This window comes from Hyperoodon ampullatus (genome assembly GCF_949752795.1).
Source record: "Hyperoodon ampullatus genome assembly, chromosome: 11".
Taxonomy (NCBI): domain Eukaryota; kingdom Metazoa; phylum Chordata; class Mammalia; order Artiodactyla; family Ziphiidae; genus Hyperoodon; species Hyperoodon ampullatus.
The window spans coordinates 71919188-71943816 of record NC_136924.1 but is presented as its reverse complement, the minus strand read 5'-3'; the positions used below and the strand labels follow the sequence as shown (position 1 = coordinate 71943816).

The 24629-nt window shown below is 36.2% G+C and overlaps 1 protein-coding gene across 1 annotated transcript in view; it reads right to left on the bottom strand.

Moving 5' to 3' along the window:
* Nucleotides 1-22310, bottom strand: part of RAB3IP (RAB3A interacting protein) — a gene marked incomplete at its 5' end in the record, with an annotated part of 36246 nt that extends 13936 nt beyond the window's left edge. The window contains 7 exon segments of the mRNA XM_079715543.1: nucleotides 83-286; nucleotides 946-1023; nucleotides 7117-7212; nucleotides 12484-12516; nucleotides 12518-12523; nucleotides 21095-21353; nucleotides 22060-22310. Coding sequence (XP_079571669.1) covers nucleotides 83-286; nucleotides 946-1023; nucleotides 7117-7212; nucleotides 12484-12516; nucleotides 12518-12523; nucleotides 21095-21353; nucleotides 22060-22310 — 927 coding nt within the window.
* Between the last annotated feature and the right edge of the window lie 2319 nt (nucleotides 22311-24629).

Sequence of the window (24629 nt, the reverse complement as noted above, 5' to 3'; positions counted from 1 at the left end):
TGCTGGCAAAAATCATAACACCTCAGTGATGAGAATTAATAAGTATCAACAGAGTCAGAGGGGACAGTCCTGGATGAGTTACCTCTTTGCAGTCTTTTACAATTGGCTGTATCACACTGAGGTCCTGATGACTGCCACTCATAGCACTGCTTGTACTTTTATTTCTTGAATGCCCCTTTTTAAAATGTGTCTTTCCACCTGGCAGAGGCTCTTGTGTAGGTGATGTTGGAGAACTGGACAATACAAGTGTCTTCAATGCAGCTACTTCAGCTTGAAGTACATCAATCTTGAAAAGAAATCAACACGGTCACATACACTGAATATGTTTTATGACAGATGCAGCTAAATGTTAGCAATTTGGTTACTTTCAAAGATGAAATATAAGTTTAATCTGTATTTCCTATGGATTAATAAAAGGAAAGTAAAACCAAATGTTTTTTTTTTAAACCAAGTTTTTTGATGTTTCCATACAGTCTGTATTCAGCTGCTATTCACATCAGCTGAAATTTTTTAAGTTATCAAAATGTCTAACATTTCACTTATGTGAATTTTCAAAATCTTCAAAATATATTTAAAAATAGCTTATGATTAGTTGTTCATTTCTAAAATAGTAAAATCTAATATCATTTCAGTTGGCTTTTTTTTAGTGAATTAAGAAAATAAATATTAACTTTAAAATGTGATTATATAACCCTTTTGATAATACATGTGATTCACAAGCCTTTAAATCATTTGCTTCTAATATAAATGGACACCAAATATTCATTATTAATTATATATATTAGTAGCTATTTTCTTCTTTATAGTTTCCTGTAGTTTTAAAAATCTTCTAAAGTAAGCACTGCTTTTATAATCAGAACAAATCCAATAAATGTTAAAGTATTTTAAAAATAGTAATCACTAATTTCTTTACATTTTATAGTATTAACAGCAGCAACAACTTACTTTTCCTTGTGCTTCTTTTAGCTGTTTTTCTGCTGTTGCCTGCTTGACATTTGCTTCTCTCACCATCTTATGAGCTTCCTGAAAAAGTTAACATCTCAAATTTTGGAAACAAAGTATTTAGCATTTGTTTTCAAAAATCTTTCAACATGTGTCTATGATTGAGGCAAAGATACACTAACAAAATTTTGCCTAAAATTAAGTATCCAGCATAAACTGCTGAAATAGCAGTTGTCATCAGCCAGACCAACTATTAGGAATAAGGAATAGGCACCTTCTTTTAGTATCTATTACCGCTGAGGCAGCCAAGTTGAGTTTGATCATTCTGATCAATCCCTGTGTAAGGACTGCAAATGTGATGAAGGAAAACACATGATCCACATGTCAAACCCAACTTCTTTGCAGTTAGGTTTTTATAATTTGGTATACACACAAACAAACACACACACACACACACACACACACACACACACACTACTCATTCATATTACTACCCACAGCGAAGACATACAGAAGGGACAAGTAAAAGTATTAACACATCAATAATGTTGCAGTTTATAGGAGTAACAGTTGAGAAACCTTAGAGCTTCCAATAAAAATATTCACAAAATGATATTAAATGACAATTTTGTGCAGAGCAATCTAAAAAGGCAAATCAGAGTTAACCCTTTAATAAGATCTTAACTTTTTAGTACCACAAATATGAAACTCTAGGTATTTAATTCTCCTTTATTCATATATCATTTATTCATCAAACACTTATTCATGACACCTCTTCATGAGGTACTGTTCCAGGTGCTGATAATACACTGGGAAAAGAGACAAGGTCCCTGCTCTTAAGGAGCTTACATTCTGATTACATTCTTATAATCAAATAAAATATCTGAGGGCCTCCCTGGTGGCGCAGTGGTTGAGAGTCCGCCTGCCGATGCAGGGGATACGGGTTCGTGCCCCGGTCTGGGAGGATCCCATATGCCGCGGAGCGGCTGGGCCCGTGAGCCATGGCTGCTGAGCCTGCGCATCCGGAGCCTGTGCTCCGCAACGGGAGAGGCCACAACAGTGAGAGGCCCGCGTACCACAAAAAAAAAAAAAAAAAAAAAAAAAAAAAAAAAAATATCTGAGTACAAATTCTGGATTTTATTCTAAATCCACTATGAAGCCTTATGGTTTTTTAAGGAAGAGAGTGACATGATCTTACTTGTACTTTAAAAAGCTTACTCTCCTGTATGGAATAATCCCTATAAAGAATAAGAATAGACTGGAACAGTATACAGGGTGCTCAAGATAATCCCCCAGGATTTAAGAACATGTATTTTAGAACTTCAGTTTACAGTGCATGAGAAGGAAGGAAGTGAGGGAAGGAGGAAGGAAGGAAGGAAGGAAATCAGCTTCAAAGACATTTAATCATTTGACAACAGAACCCTCACTAGGTCTGTTGACTGTTCAGGGGAGAGTAGAAGTTCTCCACACCAGAATTCCACGGTGGGACTCCCATTTGTCCATTTGCTCTTAGAGTACTGTAATGAACTGCAGCTTGTATGTACCCATGAATGTGAGTTTACAGATTATATTATTCTAAATAAGAGAAGCTTTACTATCAATGCTTTACAATGAGATTAACTGTGAGAATATGCCATGCACAATTATGCTGGTTATCTTGTGTCAAAGTCTGTAAGAGCTATCAAATTTAATAATGAGGTGAGCATTTTTCTTTTAAAAATAACAAATGTTTCAGCTGTGCTAGATTTTTCTGTGATGTCGCTGTCAATAAAACACTACTTGACAGGTAGTTTCAAAATAATAAACATATCTATCTGACCCACCAAGATAAGTGACATTTAAACTATGAATGCAGAAGTAACTCGTGCTAAGGAGAGAATATTTGTTTAAATGTTTGGAAATGGACTCTGGTTTCATAAATAGCGGACTATGCAATTTGAAACAAACTTCCTACAGAGAACAATTTTTAAAAGTGGGACATTTTTTAAAAATGTGTTTGAAGACATTAGAGAGCTAACAAAATAGTGAAGAATCAGAGGACCAAGATCCAGGAGAACAGGTAAACCCAGGAAAGTGGGCTAGGATTTGGGGTGACTTGTCCCTTAGAGATATAAGGGATACATTGAAAAGGTATAACATACATGTTATTGGAGTCCAAAAAGGAAAGAGAAAAGAGCTAGAATGAGGCAGGAGCAGTATCTAAAATGATAATTCATAGGTTTTAGCAAATTGACAAAAGACATCAAAGGATATATTCAAAAAAGTTTGAAAACTTTTCTATCACTGTCATTCTTAAACTGAAAAATGATATAAGTATCATCTATATGGGAAGTCAACAAACTTTCTAGAAAGGCCAGATAGTAAGTAGTTTGAGCTTTGTAAGCCATATGGTCTCTATTGTAACTACTCAGTTCTGCTGTTGCAGTGTGAAAGCAGCCATAGACAGTAAAACAATGAGTGTGGCCATTCCAATAAAAATTCATGGGCACTGAAATATGAGCCTCATATAGTTTTCATATGTCACAAAATATTCCTCTTTTGATTTTTTTTCCCCACCTCTTACCATTTGGAAATGTAAAAACCAATCTTGTCTCATTAGGCTGTACAAAAGTATATATAGGCCAGTTTTGCCCTGCAGGCTGTAGGTTGCAGACCTCTGATCTATACAAATATTCATGTCTGTATACTTACAAACTTTGAAAACAGAATTTTTTTCCTATCTGGTTAGCAGTGATTCAAATGAAGGGGATTTTCTTCTCTTTTTTAAAAAAAGTGTTTATTCAACATCTTCTGATTAATTTGCAAAAAATTAATTTGTTGGTATTAGAGAAGACAAAAGTTCACTAGAGAATGTTCTGGAAAAGCCTTCACATAACTGGCAATGGGACTGAAAATTCAGTATAATGACTTATTACAGGAAAAGAAGTACTTGTTCCTTTTGGATCAGTATATCTGTGAGTCAGCAGCAGCATTACATCTAAATTTTAAAAATGGAATTTAGACCAGACCTGCATCTGGATCATAAATTTAAAACAAGATTTCAAAACAAGGTAACATATTCAATCACACTGCTCTCACTAAATAAATATATACACTCACAATATGTTTTAGTAAGAATAAAATACTTTTGTACTATTATAAAAAATTTAAGCATTTTTATTATCTCACTCTTTTTAAAACTTTTGTGTTTTATACTGTATGTAACACATTATATGTGTGTTAGTGTATGTGCATAATTTGTAAGTAAGTACATATGCTCTCAGAACAGTGTCTAGTACATAGGAAACTCTCAATAAATAGTAGGTATCTTTATCATAATGAAGGTCCATGCTCAAATTTGTCTCTGTGGCTTGAGACAAATGGAAGTTCCATTTATGACTTTCATAGCACTTAAAGCAAGATCAAGGTCATGAATTTGAGTCCCAACTTTGCTCCTTACTCTAATTATGCCTCATTTTCTTCACAGACAAAATAACAATTTATACTATATGTGCCATATAGCATTGTTGAGAGAAAACTAAGCATATTATAGACATTTATTAAAACTGGCTAAAAAATATAAAAACATCTTAAGACTACATATCTTTTTTTTCCATGTTAAATGTAGACTACTTTGTAAAGCATTCTTTCAACCGACTTCATTTTATATTTTACATTATCTCAAAATCTAAAATACTAGAAGAAAAAAATATATATATATACATATATACACACACACATATATATAATTTTAGAGTCTTGTATTTGATACATTTAAGACTCAAATTTGCTAAATACAAAGTATAATTATATTCAAGATTAAAAAAACTTTTTAAACAGAAAAAATTTTTTAAACAGAAAAACTTTTTGCCCTTTTTTTCTAAATTCATATTGGTTTGAATACAACTTTCTTCATTACTGAAATCATCTTTAATCAGTGTAGTTTCTTTCCCAGAAAGTATACACAGTTAAGGCTATTAGCCATTGTTAGGTTGGGGATAAGTTAGGGATCCCAGAACAATGTTTTTTAGATAACTTTTTCATTCACTGCATGAACTGCATTTCTGGTACTTCACATCCTACTATAGAGAGGGAAAAGTCTGTTTGTTCTCCCCCTACTTCATCTAACAAAATGCACATGTAAGTGCAGATGGATGGAAATAAGCAGGGTTAAAATTAAGGGCAGGCAGATAGGAAATCAAAATTAACGTAAGTAGCATAATATATTTGTTTGCTTATCTACTATCCATATATTATAAACATTTCTTCTAACCAGACATTGCTGGAAGAAAAGTCTTATGTTTCTGAGTCCTTCTACATATAAAAATGTAACAAGTTACACAGTTCCTGTTCCAGATCTTTAACTTCCCACTACCTCTATGCTTACATTTATCTTCCTCTCATCTCTGATAACAAGAAAATAAGTTAGTTTTTAAACGTCCATGAAAGCAAATGACCCCAAAAAAGACAGGGGAGAGGGCAAAGGGTTGTGGAGCCGAGGGGGCACGGAAAGCCCACATGTCTGAAAATATCTTCTGCAATATTACTTGTAATGATAGAAACTGTGGAATGTACACTTGATAGATTATGATTATCATTACATTCACTATGTAGTAACATGAAACGATGTTATTTAAAGTACAAAATATATTAGGATTACAACTCGGTAAGCAAATACATATAGCTAAAACTAAAAAAGATTCTGCATATAAAAAAATAACAAAAGGTAAAGAAATTTTTCCTCCAAAATCTTTTTTTTTTTTTTTGCAGTACGCAGGCCTCTCACTGTTGTGGCCTCTCCTGTTGCGGAGCACAGGCTCCAGATGCGCAGGCTCAGTGGCCATGGCTCACGGGCCTAGCTGCTCCACGGCATGTGGGATCTTCCCGGACCGGGGCATGAACCCATGTCCCCTGCATCGGCAGGTGGCAAAATCTTTTTTTACATTAAAATTTTTAAGAACAAATTTTTAGGGAAAAAAAGAAAATATTGGTAAAGTGATAATGACACTAGTCATTCTAGTAACACATCAATGTTTTTAATAAGGAACTTCTGAAGGCTAAAGGTCTTATAACCTAAAGGTAGTGGTTCTTAACCAAGGAAATAATACCCTCTCCCCATCCTCCACAAGGATATTTAAAAGTTGTCAAAATGATGAGGGAGTATTACTAGAATTTGGGTTAAGTGTGATGGTTAACTTTGTGTGTCCAACTTGACTGGGCCACAGGTGTCCACATACTTTAGTCAAACATTCTGGATGTTTCTGTGAAGATGCTTCTAGATGAGACTAACATCTGAATTGGTAAACTGAGTAAAGCAGACTGCCCTCCATAATGTGGGTGAGGCTCATCCAATCAGCTGAAGGCCTGTTAGAACAAAAAGGCTCATACCCAAAGAGTAAGAGAATTCTTCCTGCCTTCAGACTCAAATTGAAACATTAGCTCTTCCTTGGTCTCAAGTCTGTCAGCCTTTGGACTAGAAACTAGAACTACACAATTAGCTCTCCTGGTTCTCTGGCCTTTGGACTCAAGACTGGAACTACACCATCATCTCTCCTGGGTCTCCAGCCTACCAACTCATCCTCCAGATTTTGGGACTTGCCAACCTCCATAACTGCATGAGTCAATTCCTTACATAAGTCTCTTTCTACATACATGTAAATGTATATATGTATATACACACATCCTATTGGTTCTGTTTCTTGGAAAATCCTAATACACCAAGGATTCTAAATGTCCAACAACGTCAATGGCCCCCGTACTGAGAAACACTGATTGAACTGGGTAGGAATTTTGATCCTGTGGCAGGCTGGAAATAAAGATGTGTGCCTTCTAACCTTCCTCAAATCATCCCCTATCAGAAGACTACCTCAAAGGTTTGCCATCTTTGTTACGGAATCATATAAAGATACTCTAAAGCAGCCCCTAAATAGTTGGTAAAATCAAAATTAAAATTTACCTCCTTTCTTTCCACATACACATTTTTAAACCACCTGATTCTGGTAACCCATAGTGTTTTTTTCTTTTCATATCATTTTAAGTTGTAGACTTTACATTTCTTAAAGATTTTATCTTTTTAGAGGACTTATAAATATGCATGAAGCTAAGCATATCTTTTTCAAGATTCCCTCATAAAACAAATCTATCAATATATAAAAACCATGATGTTGCTCTTGGCCAAGATGTAAACAGACCAACCTCAAATAGACTAGCTGTGAGTTCCTCCAATTCCTGTCCAAGTTGATCTCGTACTTTAGAAAGCCTCTCACACTCTTCATCTTTTAACTTCAGTTCCTATGAGAAATTGATCATTTTATTTTTTATTTCCAAAGTTCGAAGTTCGATTCAGCAGACTATACAATGTTTACTAATAAAATTATGAAATACTGCCCCCTCCTACAACATTTGCACTGAAAGTGTTTATTTAGCACTTGCTATGTGGAAACAATCAGGCAAGTCTAAAATTACAAATAATTATAACTCACATATTAAATTTTCATGTTTTTTCATAAAATATCCAAAGATTAAGTATAATTATTCATTACATGTGAAAATAAACAATTAAATAACTTCATTCTTTTTTCCTTAACTTTTCTCTGAACATATTTATTTCTATCAACCAAGGAATTTCTTCAATTATGCTGAGCCATTTCAATAAATGTTCAGTGAAGTTTTTTCACGTTTACTTTAAAAACTGTTTACCTATAATTCCATGTACCATATTGCAATTAGTCTAAAATTTCCATTAGGAGACTATACCCATTTAACACTGCAACCAGAGGCAAACAATGTATATTACATTTAAAATTAAGAAGATTAATGACAAAAATCCTACATTTATACATAACTCCTCAATAGGTCATAAATAGATGCTAAAAATTCCTTTATTAAGATGTTAAATATGCAATTTTATGTTACCCTAAATTTATCTTTCAAACTTAGAGATTTAAAAAAAATCCAAACTCTCTATATATCAGCCACAAATACAGTCATTCTGTAATTGTGGTGGCAGCATAGTTTTTGAATCCCCTGACAATTCCTGACAACCAAATATTCCAACTGGGATATCAGAAGAACCAAATGACTACATCGTCAACAAAACTAGGTGAAAGAAAATCCCCACATATCTCAGACCATGAGAAAATGTGGCTACACTGCCCAGACCACAGGATCAGTCACTGTGTGGAAGGGAGCAGCAGGAAGTGAAAGGGACTACAGAGATACTATATAAAGCCTCAGAACCCAAAAATCATTACAAATGCCCCAAAAGCAGAGGACTATACCCTTGGTAAAAACTGGAAGAAAAAAAATGTGAGAACAAATGGAGAAAAAGGGAAGGGTTTTCACAGGCTCCAAGTTAGAGATGAGTGCAAAAATCATACGCAGTACAGAGGCAGCAAACAGTACAGTGAAGCTCTAAACACTCAGGAATCTCAAAGCATCCAGCAAAGAGACCTTTCCAGAAGGACAGAGCCCCACCATAAGGGGAGAACTCTTGGAATATAAAACCAAATTGCAGGACGGGAATAACGGAGATAGCAAGAGAGAAGGTTCAGATATTAAAGGAGGAAGGAGTGGCAAGGTTACAAGGGAAACAGATCACTGGAAGTATTATTAGAAAAAAAAATATCTTAGGATGTAATGCTAAGCACAGAGACACTAGGCTGATGGAGAAAACCCTCTTTCACTTTCATGGTTTTCTTGTTATTAATTAGTGCCCTTTCTTTTCAGCTTAAAGAAGTCCTTTTACATTTCTTGTAAGGCTGGTATAATGGTGAACTCCTTTAGCTTTTACTTGTCTGGAAACCTGTTGATCTCTCCTTCAATTGTGAATGATAATCTTGCTGGGTAGAGTATTCTTGGCTGAAAGTTTTTTCCTTTCAGCACTTTGAATGTGTCATGCCAGTCCCTTCTGGCTGCAAAGTTTCTGCTGAAATATCTGCTGATAAGTCTTTTGGGAGTTCCCTTGTATGTAACAAGCTAGTTTTCACTTGCTGATTGTGATATTCTCTTTAACTTCTGACATTTTGATTATAATATGTCTTGGTGTCTCTTTGAGTTCTTTTTTGGAACTCTCTGTGTTTCCTGGGCCTGGATACCTGTTTCCTTCCCCAGGTTGAGGAAGTTTTCAGCCATTATTTCTTCAAACAGTTCTCTGCCCCCTCCTGTCTCCCTTCTCCTTGGGACCCCTATAAAGTGAATGTTGTTCCACTAGATAGTGTTCCATAGGCCCCTTAAGCTACCTTCACTTCTTTTCATTCTTTTTTCTTTTTGCTGCTCTATTTGGCTGAGTTCTACTGCTCTGCCTTCCAGATCACTGATGCTTTCTTCTTCTTCATCATCTATCTTCTTGTTGAACCCCTCTAGCGTATTTTTCAGTTCTATTATTAGATTCTTTGGCTCTGTGACCTATGTTTGGTACTTTCTTATATTTTCTATCTCTCTGTTGAAGTTCCCACCATGTTCATCCATTCTTCTCCCAGGTTTGATGAGACCATTATTTTGAACTCTTTATCAGGTAAATTACGTTTCTGTTTCATTAAGATTATTTATTTATCATATTTATTATTTATCTTATTTATCATAAGATTATTTTCTTGTTCTTTCATTTGGAATATATTTCTCTGTTTCCTAATTTTGACTCTCTGTGTTTGTTTCCATGTATTATGCAAAATAGCTCCCTTTCCCAGTCTTGGAGGAGTGGCCTCATTTAAAAAATGAACTTGGGCTTCCCTGGTGGTGCAGTGGTTGAGAGTCCGCCTGCTGATGCAGGGGACACAGGTTTGTGCCCTGGTCTGGGAAGATCCCACATGCCGCAGAGCGGCTGGGCCCGTGGGCCATGGCCGCTGAGCCTGCGCGTCCATAGCCTGTGCTCCGCAATGGGAGAGACCGCAACAGTGAGAGGCCCACATACCACAAAAAAAATAAATAAAAAATAAAAAATGAACTTTATTGTTCAAGTCCTAGCTCTTGGTTGCCTCTTGAACCTTTGTGACTATCTAGGCAGCCTGATTTATTCTTGGCAGGTCCCAGTTGTGGGTTTGCCAAGACCTGTCAGTGTTCCAAAGGGCAGGACCTTAATCAGCATCTAGTTTCAAGCTGATGAGAAGCCAAACCCTTAGGCAGCAGCTTTTAAAGTATGAAAATATATACAGGCCCACAGGACCACAATTGAAAACCTCGCCAGCCTCCAGACCAGGTGATCCTGAGGTGTCTTCTTGGCAACAGTTGCAAAAATCAGGGCTCCAGACAAGTGTTCAAGCTCCTTTCTGGGAGGTACCTGTGAGCTGTAGCAAGGCCAAGGGAGACAGCAAAGATGGCATCCCCTGGCCTACATTCCCTGAGAACATGCCATGCCCTTCGGAACAGGCTGAAGCTCCAGGACAAGTAAATAGGATTTTTCACAGGAAGACTGGGAGTGTGTTTCACTCAGCTATCTATGCCATACCCTGGGGATGGTAGTCTGCCAAGAACTGTCTCTCCAACTGTTTCAGTCTCGTGGGGCCCCCAAAACACAAGCCCCCCTCTGGCCTCTAGAGCCAGGCATTCAAGGCTCTGTGTGGACTGTGTGCACCCACTGGCTTTAGCAGGGCTGCAGGAGAGCAAGGTGGGTGGCGTGTGCCCACTGGCTTTCCTGAGGCTGTGGGAGAGCACAGGGATGGAGAACACTAGCAAGGTAGAGGGAGAGTGCAAAAATGGCACCTGCCAGTGCTTGCAAGATAGAGAATGCAAAAACAGAGCCTGCCAGCACTTCCATCCCCAGAGAGAGTCCCAATAAGCCCCTCCCACTCTGGTGGATGCTTTAAGATTAGCAGATGAATCTCCTCACTTATGGTCTAGGCACTTTTCAAACTGTTGCTTTTGTGCTGGGTCCCAGGGTAAGAGAGTCTGCGTGTGAGCCTTTAAGAGTGAAATCTCAGTTCCCTACAGCCTTTTGGGTCTCCTGGACATAAGCCCCATTGGTTTTCAAAGCCAAACGTTTTGGGGGCTCATCTCTCCAGTGCAGGTCCCAAGGATTAAGGTGCCTGATGTGGGGAACAAATCCGTTGCTTCTCAGGGAGAAGCTTTGTGTTTGTGAGATCCTTCCTGATTGTGGGTCAGCCGCACCAGGGGTGGGATTCCTGGTGAGACTGCATGTCTGCCTCTCCTACCTGTCTCTAAGTGGCCTTTTTATCATTTGTGTGGAGAAGCTGTTCAACTAGTTCTTTTTCAGAGGGAATTATTCCATATGTGGCTGTAGATCTGGTGTGTTCATGGGAGGAGGTGGGTTCAGGATCTTCCAACACCATCATCTTGAACCACCTTCTCAAGAAAACCTTGAACAAGGCTTACCTCTGAGAGACAGAAGTGGCTACACAGATACACCACCAACAACAGAAGGGAAAGCCCTGGAACATGAGACTGAGAGAGCTATCCCGGTTTATCCTACTCCTTCACAGGAACCTCTTCCTAATAATCCTGGGAAATCCAATTCATTTAAACATGAAAAACAAACAAACAGAAGATATGTGAAGTTACCATAATAAAAAAGTTAAACATAAAGCCAAGTCAACTATTGATACAAGGGAAAGAAAATCAGATAGGTATCAAATTTCAACAGGGTTTTATGCTAGAAAACAATGGAATCACATTTTTAAGATATTCAAGGGAAAAAAATGTGAGTTGAGGATTTTATATCCAGCCAAAGTATCCTTCAAATGTCAGACCAGAAACAGAAAATTATAAAACTGTAAAACTTTAGAAAATATATCCCCCATAAGCCTGCCTGAGTTATCAAGCGGCAAATGAGTTTCATATAATCAAGAAAAAAACTGGAGAAGCTTTAACATTAAGAACTGGGGGTGAGAAGCAAATGTATTTAACTGTAGAACTACAACTAGAAGACGGGAATACACAAGAATGAAAAGACAAGGCATAGACTGGGAGAAAATATTTGCAGAAGACATCTGATAAAGGACTGTTAACCAAAATATACAAAGAATTCTTAGTAAGAAAACAATCTGATTACAAAATGTGCAAAAGATCTGAACAGACACCTCACCAAAGATATACAAATGTCAAATGAGCATATGAAAAGACATTCCATATTACATGTCATCAGGGAAATGCAAACGACAACAACAAGATATCACCATACACCTATCAGAATGGCCAAAAACCAAAACACTGAGAACAGTATACACTGAGAAGGATGGAGAGCAACACGAATTCTCATGCATTGCTGGTGGGAATACAAATGGTACAGCCACTTTGGAAGACAGCTTGCAATTTTTTACAAAACCAAACATACTCTTACCACACAATCCAGCAATCATACACCTTGGTATTTCCCCAAAGGATATGAAAACTTGTATCGTATGTATCATGTTTACACATTTATAACTGCCAAAACTTGGAAGCAACGAAATATCCTTCAGTAATTAAATGAATAATTAAACTTTTGTACATCCAAATAATGAACCATTACTCAGCATTAAGTGGAAATGAGCTATCAAGCCATGAAAAGACATGGAGAAAATAAATGCATGACTAAATAAAAGAATTCAATCTGAAAAGGCTACATACTGTATGACTCCAACTACGTGACATTCTGAAAAAGGGAAAACTATGGAGATGGTAAAAAGATCAGCGGGCGGCCAGGGACTGAGGGGAAGGGAGGGATGAACAGGTAGAGCACAGAGGATTTTCAGGACAGTGAAACTGTTCCATGTGATACGATAGTGATAGATACACATTATTATATTGTTGTCAAAATCCACAGAATGTACAACACCAAGAGTGAACCCTAATGTAAACACTAAAGTAAATGGGGGATAATAACATGTCAATATAGGTTCACCAACAGTAACAAATGTACCATTCTGGGGTGAGACGTTGATAGTGGGAGTGGCTATGCACATGTGGGGAAAGGGGATATATAGCAACTCTGTACTTTCCTCTCAATTTCTGCTCTGAACTTAAAACTGCTCTAAAAAAAGTCTGTTTTTTTAAATGGGGATAAAGTTAAGAAAACAGTTACATAAATGTTATTAGTTTTAGAAACGTAAAAATAACACACACAAAAAAACAACAACAAAAAAACCCCAATAAAATAGGAGAAAGATGAAACTAAATTCACTAACTTCTTAAATATAAACTGGGAATAAAGGGATATAACTTGAGGCTCACAAATCAATTAGTATAAACCTAAACATATTTAACACCATAGAGATTAACATTAATACCTTTAACTAAAATTAAATGATAGAGGAGAAGGAAAGAAGTAGTTACTAGATAATTTTATGGTATTGCTTATAGTAGGGAACAAAGTCAGTACCTAAAGAAAGGCTAAGAGAAATTCTTTGATTAAAGGTAACGACTAGAATGGAAATCAAACCTTCCAAAATACCAAATAGGAAAAAAAGGAAGAAGGCACAAAGAAAACAGAGCACATAGTGAAAAGAATTGTATTCATAGGGTAGACATTTGAAAGCTATGTGACAGAAACAAGCCCCAATGAAGAATACTTATCAATAAATACAAATGTGTGCAACTCACTTATTAAAAGAAAATGATTTTCAGATTGGCTAAAAGAGCAAAATCCATCTCTATTCTCTATACAAGAGACACACCTAAAACTAAGTGATTCAGACGGATTAAAAATAAAAGGATGGATAGAAGTGCACTAAAAAATATAATACAGGGCTTCCCTGGTGGCGCAGTGGTTGAGAGTCCGCCTGCCGATGCAGGGGACACGGGTTCGTGCCCCGGTCCGGGAAGATCCCACATGCCGCGGAGCGGCTGGGCCTGTGAGCCATGGCCGCTGAGCCTGCGCGTCCGGAGCCTGTGCTCCACAACGGGAGAGGCCACAACAGTGAGAGGCCCACATACCGCAAAAAAAAAAAAAAAAAAAAAAAAAATATATATATATAATACAAATAAAAACAAAACAGAGACCTCAATATTGATATCAGACTAGGCAGGGCAAAAGTCATTAAAGTAGATAAAGGAAACTTCATAATGCTAAAGACTACAACACAAGTTGGAATACTCTCAAATGCAAAATGAAAAAGTAGACCTAAATAAATAGGAAGAAAGACATATTATGTTCTTGAATAGAAAGTCATCATAAAGATGCCAATTCTCCCTGAGTTAATTTAGAACTCTGTAAATGCATAAGTTTAATTCCAGATCCTTCTGAACTCTAAAATTTCACAATTTTATAATTATATATGAAATCTAAGTCAATTCATTCAACATTTCCTGAAATGTATCCCTCAGGATACAAAACCAAGTAAGATACTGTCCCCTTGAGAAGCTTCCAATCCTCAGAGCAATACATATGTCATTCACAAAGGCAAATTCTTGAATCATTCCCTACCATTTACCAAAGTAAACCTCACTCTGATACTAAAGACCCTCTACAATATGCGCTTAGTTTCCCTTTTCAGAGTTATTACCCTTGATCCATACTCTAAAACTAGAGTTAAACTGGTCTGATTCATTCCTGTTTCATTCCGCAATTTGATCTCATCCACCTGGACTGGGCATAAATCTCTGACTCTTTATCTTTATGCTTCTAGGTCTAAATCAATCTACCCATATGAACTCAAATTTGTATTTCATGTGAATACTTTTTAGAATGTCATTTGTACTTTTCATTATCAGTACCTTATACTGTAAAACAGCTTTTCAAAATTCACTCCTTCAACAAACATTAATTTCGTGCTAACAATGCATCAGGCATTCATCTAGGTGCTGGAAGAGAAAAGGAATGAGGCCCAGTCCATGCTTTTCACAAAGCCATAGCCTACTGAGGGCAGCAAATCTTTAAACAGATTCACAAGGAAAACTGATAAGGGCTATTGTAGTGATGTGCACATATTAGAAAAAGTAGGAGCCTGCCAAACGTAAAGAATAAAACAGTGTATTCCACAGTGGCTAAAGATGGGGAGGGGTGGATGCCACAGATAACGTCAGAAAGTTAGGTTTATGGTGAGTCCTGAAAAGCCTTGGCTAACAAAGTGGAACTTACTTCAAAGAAAAGGGGAAATCATCCCAAAGGCAATGGGAAGTCACTGAAGGATTTTAAACGGGACAGTGAAAATCAGACTGCAATTCAAAACAGTACCTTGAACAGTGTGGTTAGGTTAAAAAAAAAAAAGACTGGAGACAGGGAAGACAGTTGATTACTGAAGTATTTCAGGCAAGAGACACAGACTTAAGAGTAGTAGTACTAGAGAAAAGAAATTTGAGGGATATTTCAAACACAGAAAAGCAGGACTCTATGATCAAGTATATTCCATCAAATTGAAGACTCATTAATTTTACGATAAACATTTTATACATCAAGAAAGAAAAAATGCTGGCAATGAAACTATGATCTGATGGGTTTTTTTTTTCACTTAGAATTTTCATTTTGTACTTTATAGGAAGAACACTTTCAAACTGATGGAGACACAAATTTTTATCGTATGTCATTCTCTTTTGTACCTTTCTCTTTGTTTTGATGTCCTATCATAGTGAGATCCTTTTAGGACATTTAACCCAGTAATTCAGCACCCAGCTCACGTAATTCAACTGATTTAATAACAACATGTACGGCTACAGGCAAGTTAGCACGCAATCAGGCAATGACAACTCTTATGACTGTTGCCTAGCTGGGAGCAATTTTAAAACTCATACTGATTTCAGAGATGTTAAAATGAGGGACAACGTACAACTAAGGATCAATGAAACATCACCACGCATACATGTCTTTTCTCCCCAACTAGTAAGCACCTTAAGAGTAGGGTAAAGTCTAAGTTATTTTTCCCTCTACAGGGCCTAATACAAGCTGTGAGAACTTTGGTTACTCAAGAAATGTTTGTTCATAAAAGAACACAATAAATGTTTATAAGCATCCTTGGTCACAGTTAGTAGGACCATGCTACACATGGATCTGTACGAGTATGTGTTTTGAATGACTTTCTCTGGCTGCAAGCTATTCCACCAGATTTTATTTTCTAAGTCATTTTCATTCTCTTTTAAGGAAGAAAAATTAAAAGTTGAAAGTAACACCTTATATCAGTAGGTCTCACACTTTAGTGAATATAAGAATCAATAGGGTGCTGTACACCAGAAACTAACACAACATTGTAAATCAATTATACTTCAATTAAAAAACAAAAAGGAGGGCTTCCCTGGTGGCACAGGGGTTAAGAATCCACCTGCCAATGCAGGGGACACGGGTTCGAACCCTGGTCTGGGAAGATCCCACATGCCGTGGAGCAACTGAGCCCATGAGCCACAACTACTGAGTCTGTGTTTTAGAGTCCGCAAGCCACCACTACTGAGCCCGCATGCCACAACTACTAAAGCCCGTGCACCTAGAGCCCATGCTCCGCAAAAAGAGAAGCCACCACAATAGGAGGCCCACACACCGCAACAAAGAGTAGCCCCCACTCACTGCAAGTAGAGAAAGCCCGCTAGCAGCAACGAAGACCCAACACAGCCAAAAATAAATAAATAAATTTATATATATAAAAAAAAAGAATCAATAGCATAGTTTATTGAAAATGCATATCCTCAAGCCTCAATACAATAATTTTGTTTCCAGAGAATCTGGGGTAGACTCCAGGAATCTACATTTTAAAAGTGATGTACTAAAACCCAACTTCTGCCTCAGGATTCCACCAAAAGTTGTTCTTCAGCAATGACCTGTAGAAGGCCAAACAGGTGAAGGACTACATCACCACCTCTGGCATCCCTGCACCTGAAAATCAATAACCACATGGTTGTTTCCCCTACACACAGTATGGATTTGTTGCTGGTAAGTGGTTACTCCACCAAAGACTACATTTCCCAGCCCATCACACATTTAAGTATCAGCATGAAACTGGTTCACACCAATGGAATGTAAGTAAAAGTTATGTGTATCACTTCTAAGTCAAAGCTTTTTAGAAGCAGGTGTGCTTTCTCCAAGTTTTCTTTTCCCTTCACTTCACTGGTTAGATACGATAATAAAACTCTACAAGATTACAAAGATCCAAGACAGAAGAAACATAGATCTCTGAATTATTTCACAAAGAATTACCTGTGAACTATGAACATTTGCTTTAAAGTGTTAAATGAATACAAATGAACTTCTATTAAGTCACTAAAACTTAGGGGTACCTTACAAGAAACTAGCACATCCCTAATACATTATGCATGTGTGTCTACTTACACAACAGTGTAACTGCATACACATGTATATATTCATTTAATCAAGAGAATGTGTTGAGAAGCCATTATGTACTCAAGATATAATCATGAGCAAAAACACATGTAATCCTTATCTTCATGAAGCTCAAAATTATTGAAGTGTATGTTTAAGTGTAGACTTCTGTGTTGGGGTTAACTGGGATGGGGCAGAGCAAACAACACCAATCAAGAAAGAGAACTTTCACTCTCAACCAAGATAGAGTACCAGGGATCATATGTACCATCCTGCCTGACAGAACTAAAAAAAAAAGCCAGAAAAAAACTGTGAAATGATTTTTAAGACATTAGACATCAGGCAAAAAAGACAGTCATCCTCCAGAAACGGGAAACAATAAAGTGAGGCCTATGATTTGTTCCAGCATTTCACCTGAAGAGATAAAAGCATTATTAGACAAGGATTAAATGTTATTAAACTGTATTTCATATGTTCAAGAAGCTAGAAGACAGACTAAACATGTTAAACAAAACAAATGAAATACTTAAAAGACCCAATCAAACTTTCAGGGATGAAGACTAACATGTCTATGATAAAAAATACATCGTATAGAATTAACATATTAGATACTACAGGGAGAAAAAAGAAGAGTAGGGACATTGAAGACACAGCAACAGAAATGATACACAATGAAACACAGAGAGAAAAAAGATTTTAAAAATAAATGAATAGAGCACCAGTGAGCTATGGGACAACTTTAAGCAGTTTAATGTACATATAATAGGAGTCCTGAAGGAGAGGAGACATAGGGGAGGTAAGTAAATGTTTTTGAAGAAATAATAGCCCAAATTTCCCAATTTCTATGAAAACAAACAACCCACAAAATCAAGTAGCTCAACAAATTCCAAGTTCAAGAAACCCGAAGAGAACTGCACCAAGGCACACCATAATCAAATAGCTTACAGCCAGTGATAAAGAGGAATATCACATCACGTGCAGAAAAACAAAGGTAAGGATAACAGCTGACTTCTCGTGAGAGACAGTGCAAGCTAGGAGACACTAGAGCAACATCTTTAAAGTACTAAAAGAAAAAAACTATCAACCTAAAATTCTTTACCCAGTGAAACAATATTTCAAAAGCAAAGGTGAAAAAAAATCCTTTTAAAATATACAACAGCTGAAAATAATTTATCAGCAGCACACACATAACAAATATGTTAAAGGATCTCCTCCAAGCAGAAGGAAAATGGTATCAGATGGAAATCTGTATCCACATGAAGGAATGAAGAGCACCGGAAATAGTAACTATACGGGTAAATATGAGGATTCTTATATTTAAATCCCTTTAAAAAATAACCAGCTGTTTAATGAAAAAATAATTTAAATGTATTGTGGAATTTAAATAAAACATATAAAGAAGTAAAATTATGGCAATCACAGCACAAAAACTGAAAGGCGAAAACAAAAGTACAGTTGAGCCCTGAACAACATGGGTTTGAACTGCATGGGTCCACTTATATGTGGATTTTTAAAAATAAATACATACTACAGTAGCACACAATCCATGGTTGGCTGAATCCACGGATACAGAACCACATAAAGTCATATGCAGATTTTCAATTGCACAGGGGTCAATGCCCCTAACCCCACTTTGTCCAAGGGTCAACTGCATACTTTTGTAAAGTTCTTATACTGTATGTGAGATAGTATAATATTATCAGAACGTAGAGAGTGATAAGTTAAAGTTGTATACTACAAACCCTAAAGCAATCACTATATTAGCAAAACGAAGATATACAGCCAATAAGCCAAAGGAGGTAAGATGAAATCACAAAAACATATGGAATTAATCCAAAAGAAGGCATAAAAGGAGAAAAAAGGGAAAAAGAAACAGAAGAGACCAACAGAAAAAAAATAGTAAGATGGCAGATTTAAACCAAACTGTATCACATTAAATGTAAATAGTCTAACATAAACACACCAATTAAAAGGCAGAGATTATCAGAAAGGATAAAAAAACAAGATCTAATAATATCCTGCCTTCAAGAAAGCCCACTTTAGGGCTTCCCTGGTGGCGCAGTGGTTGAGAGTCCGCCTGCCCATGCAGGGGACACGGGTTCGTGCCCCGGTCCAGGAAGATCCCACATGCCACAGAGCGGCTGGGCCCGTGAGCCATGGCCGCTGAGCCTGCGCGTCCGGAGCCTTGCTCCGCAGCGGGAGGGGCCACAACGGTGACAGGCCCGCGAACCGCAAAAAAAAAAAAGAAAAAAAAGAAAGCCCACTTTAAATAGGGAGACAAAAATAGGTTAAGAGTAAAAGGATGGAAAAATGGTAACTTTCTGGCCACTCTTAAAAGAATAATCAGAATAAACAGAATCACGAGTTGCCATGAATTCAGGAAGCATTTTCATATTCAACAGTCCTTTTCAAGTCTTGAGCTCTAAGTAAGTATTAATACTATCTTGTACTCTTCATAATAAAATTCACCATATGCATGTGTTCACACATCATTATCATTTCAATTAATTCTAAATACAACAAACTAAATATTTCAAAAATAACTCCAAACTTGAGCTAAGAAATTAGCAATGTATTCTGATCAATCAGTAACCACAATGTATTCCCAAAGATGGATATATATGTTCAATAGTTTACCTCTATATAAATTGTTATTTCACTTAATACTCTGTATTAAGATGAGAGTCTGAGCCAAATGACAGATGTCAAATATAGCCACATCTCACCACACCCCCTACCTTTCGGAAAAGATTAAAAAGGCTACTGATTTTTCCTTCTGATAAATATACATTCAACCAAAAATGTTTTAGCATATCTTCATGGATGCTTAACCATTAACCATTCATTGAAGCATTATAAAGAGACATATATGCCAAGCATCATTCTGTATTATTCTAGGCACTGGGGATACAAAAATCAATGTTATGCTCTTGAGAGAAAAGTCTGGTGGGGAGAAGATGGGAATAAATGTTTGTAAAATGTCATAATATGCTGGAAATCATGTCATAGAATGTTTTCCCCATTGCTTCAATTTTCTAAATGTGCACTGGTCCATTTCACCTAAGTTGTGAAATTTATATATGTAGAGTTGTTCGTATTATTCCTTTATTATACTTTCCATGTCTGCAGGGTCTGTAGTGATACCCTCTGTTTCATTCCTGCTATTGATAATGTGTCTTCTGTTCCTTTTTATCAGTCTTATTAGAGGTTTGTCAATTTTACTGATCTTTTTAAAGAACCAGCACTTTGTTTCATTCATTTTCTCTGGTTTTTCTGTTGTCAATTTCATTGATTTCTGCTCTTTACTATTTCCTTCCTTCTGCTTGCTCCTGGTTTTATTTTGCTGTTCTTCTAGTTTCTTTAAGTGGGAGACTAGATTGTTGATTTGAAACTTTTCCTTTTTTCTAATGTATGAATATTTAGTGCTACATATTTTCCTTTAAAAATTTAATTACAGATGCAGAAAAAGAATGAGATATAGTCACAAACTGGGGAATAAATAGAAATTTAAAAGGTGACCAAGTGAGAAACAGAACAAATTACTAGGAGAAGAAAATTCTCCAAGGTAAGGTACAGAAAATATTCAAACCCAGCTGAATGGCAAGGCACTATCACTAAAACAGTTCCTCAAAACATAATGACTTGGACTGAATGGCTTCAAGTAAATAATCACAAAGTCAATTACATACAGAGAGGAAAAAACCCACACATGGAACATAACTCACCAAATTTGCATTACAGATAATGCAAGACAGGGAACAGGCAATGTAGGGGGGGCAGAAAAAGAATTTAAGAATCTCTTTTTTCTAGTTTGTACTCTTAGATGAGCTTCTTTACTACTCAATTTCAGATTCCTAAATGCTGCCCAACAGGAGCTGAGACTGTGCATATGCAAAAGGTAAGTGTAGAACTGTAATGATTTCACTTGAGTTGCCCCCCCATGGATAAATATTAATTTTGAATATAACATATGGAAGAATAAAATATCTTTTTGCTTACCCTCTGAGCTTTTGCAAGTTCTTCTTTTAATCTTTCATAGCCCTTTTCTCTAACTTCCAAAACAGATGGGCTTCGTAAGCGGGACAGACTATCAGTACTCAACCCAAAAATATCATCACTGCCATCACAAGCCTCTGTTATGGTAGCACCCTGTAAAAACTCCCTCTCTGCATTACAGTTGTCCTTTCTTGTAGTTAATTTAGTTAACCCAGCTGTGACTCCAGAGGTAGAACAAGGTGCTGGGTCTGTAACATGGATGCTGTAAAGGAGAGTTCAAAAAACATCAGCATGTGCTTAAATATAACTGGCATAAACACACGTCTATAACTGCATCATCCAATCTGTTCACCACTATATCTAATTAATAGCATGTCCTGAGCCAAAGCAACCACATTTCAAGTCCTTCATAGCCACACATGTTTAATGGCTATCAAATTAAACAGCACAGAAACAGAATATTTTCATCATCCCAGAAAGTTCTATTGGATAGTGCTACTCTAGAACAGGGGTCTGCAAACTAAATGCAGGATAAATCCAGCCTGCCACCTGTTTTTTAAGGCCTACAAGCCAAGAATGATTTTTACATTTTCAATGGTTGAAAAAAAACAATAATATTTTGTGGCACAAGAAAATTATATAGAATTCAAAATTCAGTGTCTATATATAAAGTCTTATTGGAGCGTATTCATTTACATACTGTCTACGGCTGCTTTCACACTTTAACAGCAGAGTCCAACAGTTGCAACAGAGACTGTGTAGCCCACAAAGCCTAAAATATTTACTATTTGGCTCTTTACATAAAAAGTTTGTGACCCCTGCTCTTGGGCATTAACATGTATTGCTCTTCATGAACAACCTTATATTATTCAAATTTTCTAAAACAATAAAACTTAAAATAAGTTAACCAAGCAAACTTCATTTGTTTAATACAATACTCTAAAACAAGCATTTTGATGATCTCCTACCTGACACTAGATATTTCTGCACAATTTAAACGTCTGGGGGATGAATACACAGGTTGTGTAGGAAGGTCGGAAACATCTAAGGCATTAGCCTGGATAGGGGCGGAGCATAAAGCTGAAGGATGTGGTCGGTAGATGACACTTGGTGAGGTAGTCTGCTCTTGAGTTCCCGGTTCATACACACCAAGAAGGTCTGGAGAAGTAGGTGAAGCGAGGTTTACTTCATGGAAGCCTTCCAAGGGGTCATTAGCCATAGCAAATGCCTCATCATAGAATAACCTATGTTAAAAAGCAGGAAATTATTTTGAGATAGTGACATTTAAAATTAAATTAAGATGTATATTTATAAAATGTGTTTAACAGTCCATTATAAACTATAAACTTACAACGAAAAGAGACAGCAAAGGAAAGAAACTACAATCATTTAAAATTTATTAAGTGATCTCAGACTATAAACACTACAAAAAGCAAACAATCTGATCCAGAATAAACTTGAAAGTGCTGGCTAACACTGTTACAGTGAGTAATTAATAAATATTTAACAACGAGGAATGAATAAAAATTTGCTTGATATTTTAAACTTTGCTATCATATGTGACTTCAGTTAGAATAAGGAGAAGAGGCAGTAAAGACAGAGAGACACATGTGTGTCGTTCAACTAACTGTTCTGTTCTGCCTCATACTGGCTCTGACTTTGGATGAGTCAGTGTTTTTTTCTCTTATTCTGAAATAATTTCAAATTTACATAAGAGTCGCAGAGCTGCTGTACATATTTCACCCAGATTATGAAACTATTAACATTTTCAAACCATTTGAGAATAGGTTTTAAGCATGATGCCCATTACCCCTTAATATCTCGGTGTATATATCCTAAGTAAACCATCACCAAAATCAGAATGTTAACACTGATCACTATTACCATCTAAACAACTGACCCCAATCAAAGTTCACTGATTATCCTAATAATGTTCTGGATAGGCCCAAGATCCAATCCAGGATAATGCATTACATTTCTCTAAGCCTTAAATTTCTCCTCTAATGGGATGAGAATGGGAATAATAATATTCCCTCCCTTCTCCAGGTTGCTGTGAGGATTAAGTCAGACAATCCACAGAAAGTATTTAGTAGTGTACTATGTAACTGGCACAGAGTACAAATAAACATGTTATCAGTCAGCTGTTAGTAGTAACATGTATACTTCAGTTTCTCCATCAGTAAAAAATATTTCATGCAACTACACAATTATATAAAAAATTTACATGAAAACTAAAAACTGTACCACTCAAGTTTTTCACTTGAAAAATATAAAGAAATCTTATAAACCTTTACTGATTTCCCACTGTCTATAGAATAAATTCCAAACTTGTTATCCAGAAAATCAAGGTCTTTTACGATCTGAATCCAATCTCTCTTCCCAATTTTTTTCTTTCCTACAATAGTACTTTGATAATCATGACTAATACTTTCCCAGAACTTCGAAAAATTCCCAAACACAAGCACCAATATACCATATAATTTCATCATAAAATACAAAAAAACCCCACCTCATTCATTAAACTGAAAAATTTTACTCTCACACTCAATAAAAAAAAGCGTTGAAAATAAGACAAGTAAAAGTAGTAAGCTACTTTTTATCTAAGAAAGGAGAAAATAAAAATTTATTTATAAATATATATAATTATATATACTTTTTCATATGTACTTATATTTTAGAAATGGAATGATACACCAAAAACTAATTAAAAAAAAAAACAGTTACCTTTAGGAAAGGGCGAGAACAGGAAGAGGAGACAGGCATAAAAGCTATACTTTTCCAAATGTACCCTGCTTTGTAGATTTGAATTTGAACTTGGAACCACGCAAATGATAAAACAAAATTAGATTTTAAAAAATATCTAAAAATAAAACAAATGAATCTAGCTGTGTACTAACATGGTAGTTTTAACCAACATCAAAAAGAACTATTTCAAATGATTTTAAAACATAGTAATAAAACTGTATATCCCTAGTGGAATATATTCTAAGGTCAAAAGAAAGTTAAAAAAATCATACACTATTTTTAGTAATCATATTAGTAAGTAATGTTGATACTGTTATTCTGAAACTATTATAAAAGATAAAACAAATTATATTAATATCATTCAGAACTAAGATTTTCAACATATGAGAAAAGAGATACAAATACAAAATCAAGGAATTTGAAACTCTGAAGTCCTAAATTTGAATCAGAAATATCAGGAAATTTTTTTCTATTTAAAAAGATGTCTACCTTTATCCATTGAAAAGGTATAACAACAGCAACCAACTCAGGAGCAATGAGTACCCCTTGAGCCCAGAGTAATACCATTTCCTACGAAAAAAGAACAAGGACTCCTCAGAGAAATGGCTGATTCCAAGCCCGGGGCAGTAATGTACAAAAAGACCTTGCAACATCTTGTTTTACCAGGAAGCAAGAAAGCTATCAAAGACTACTGGAGTGGTATCAAAAGGACCCCCACTAACCAAAGATGGGACAATCTGAACATCAAAAAGGATAATACCTGTAAAGAACAAAAAATAATTCTAAACCCATG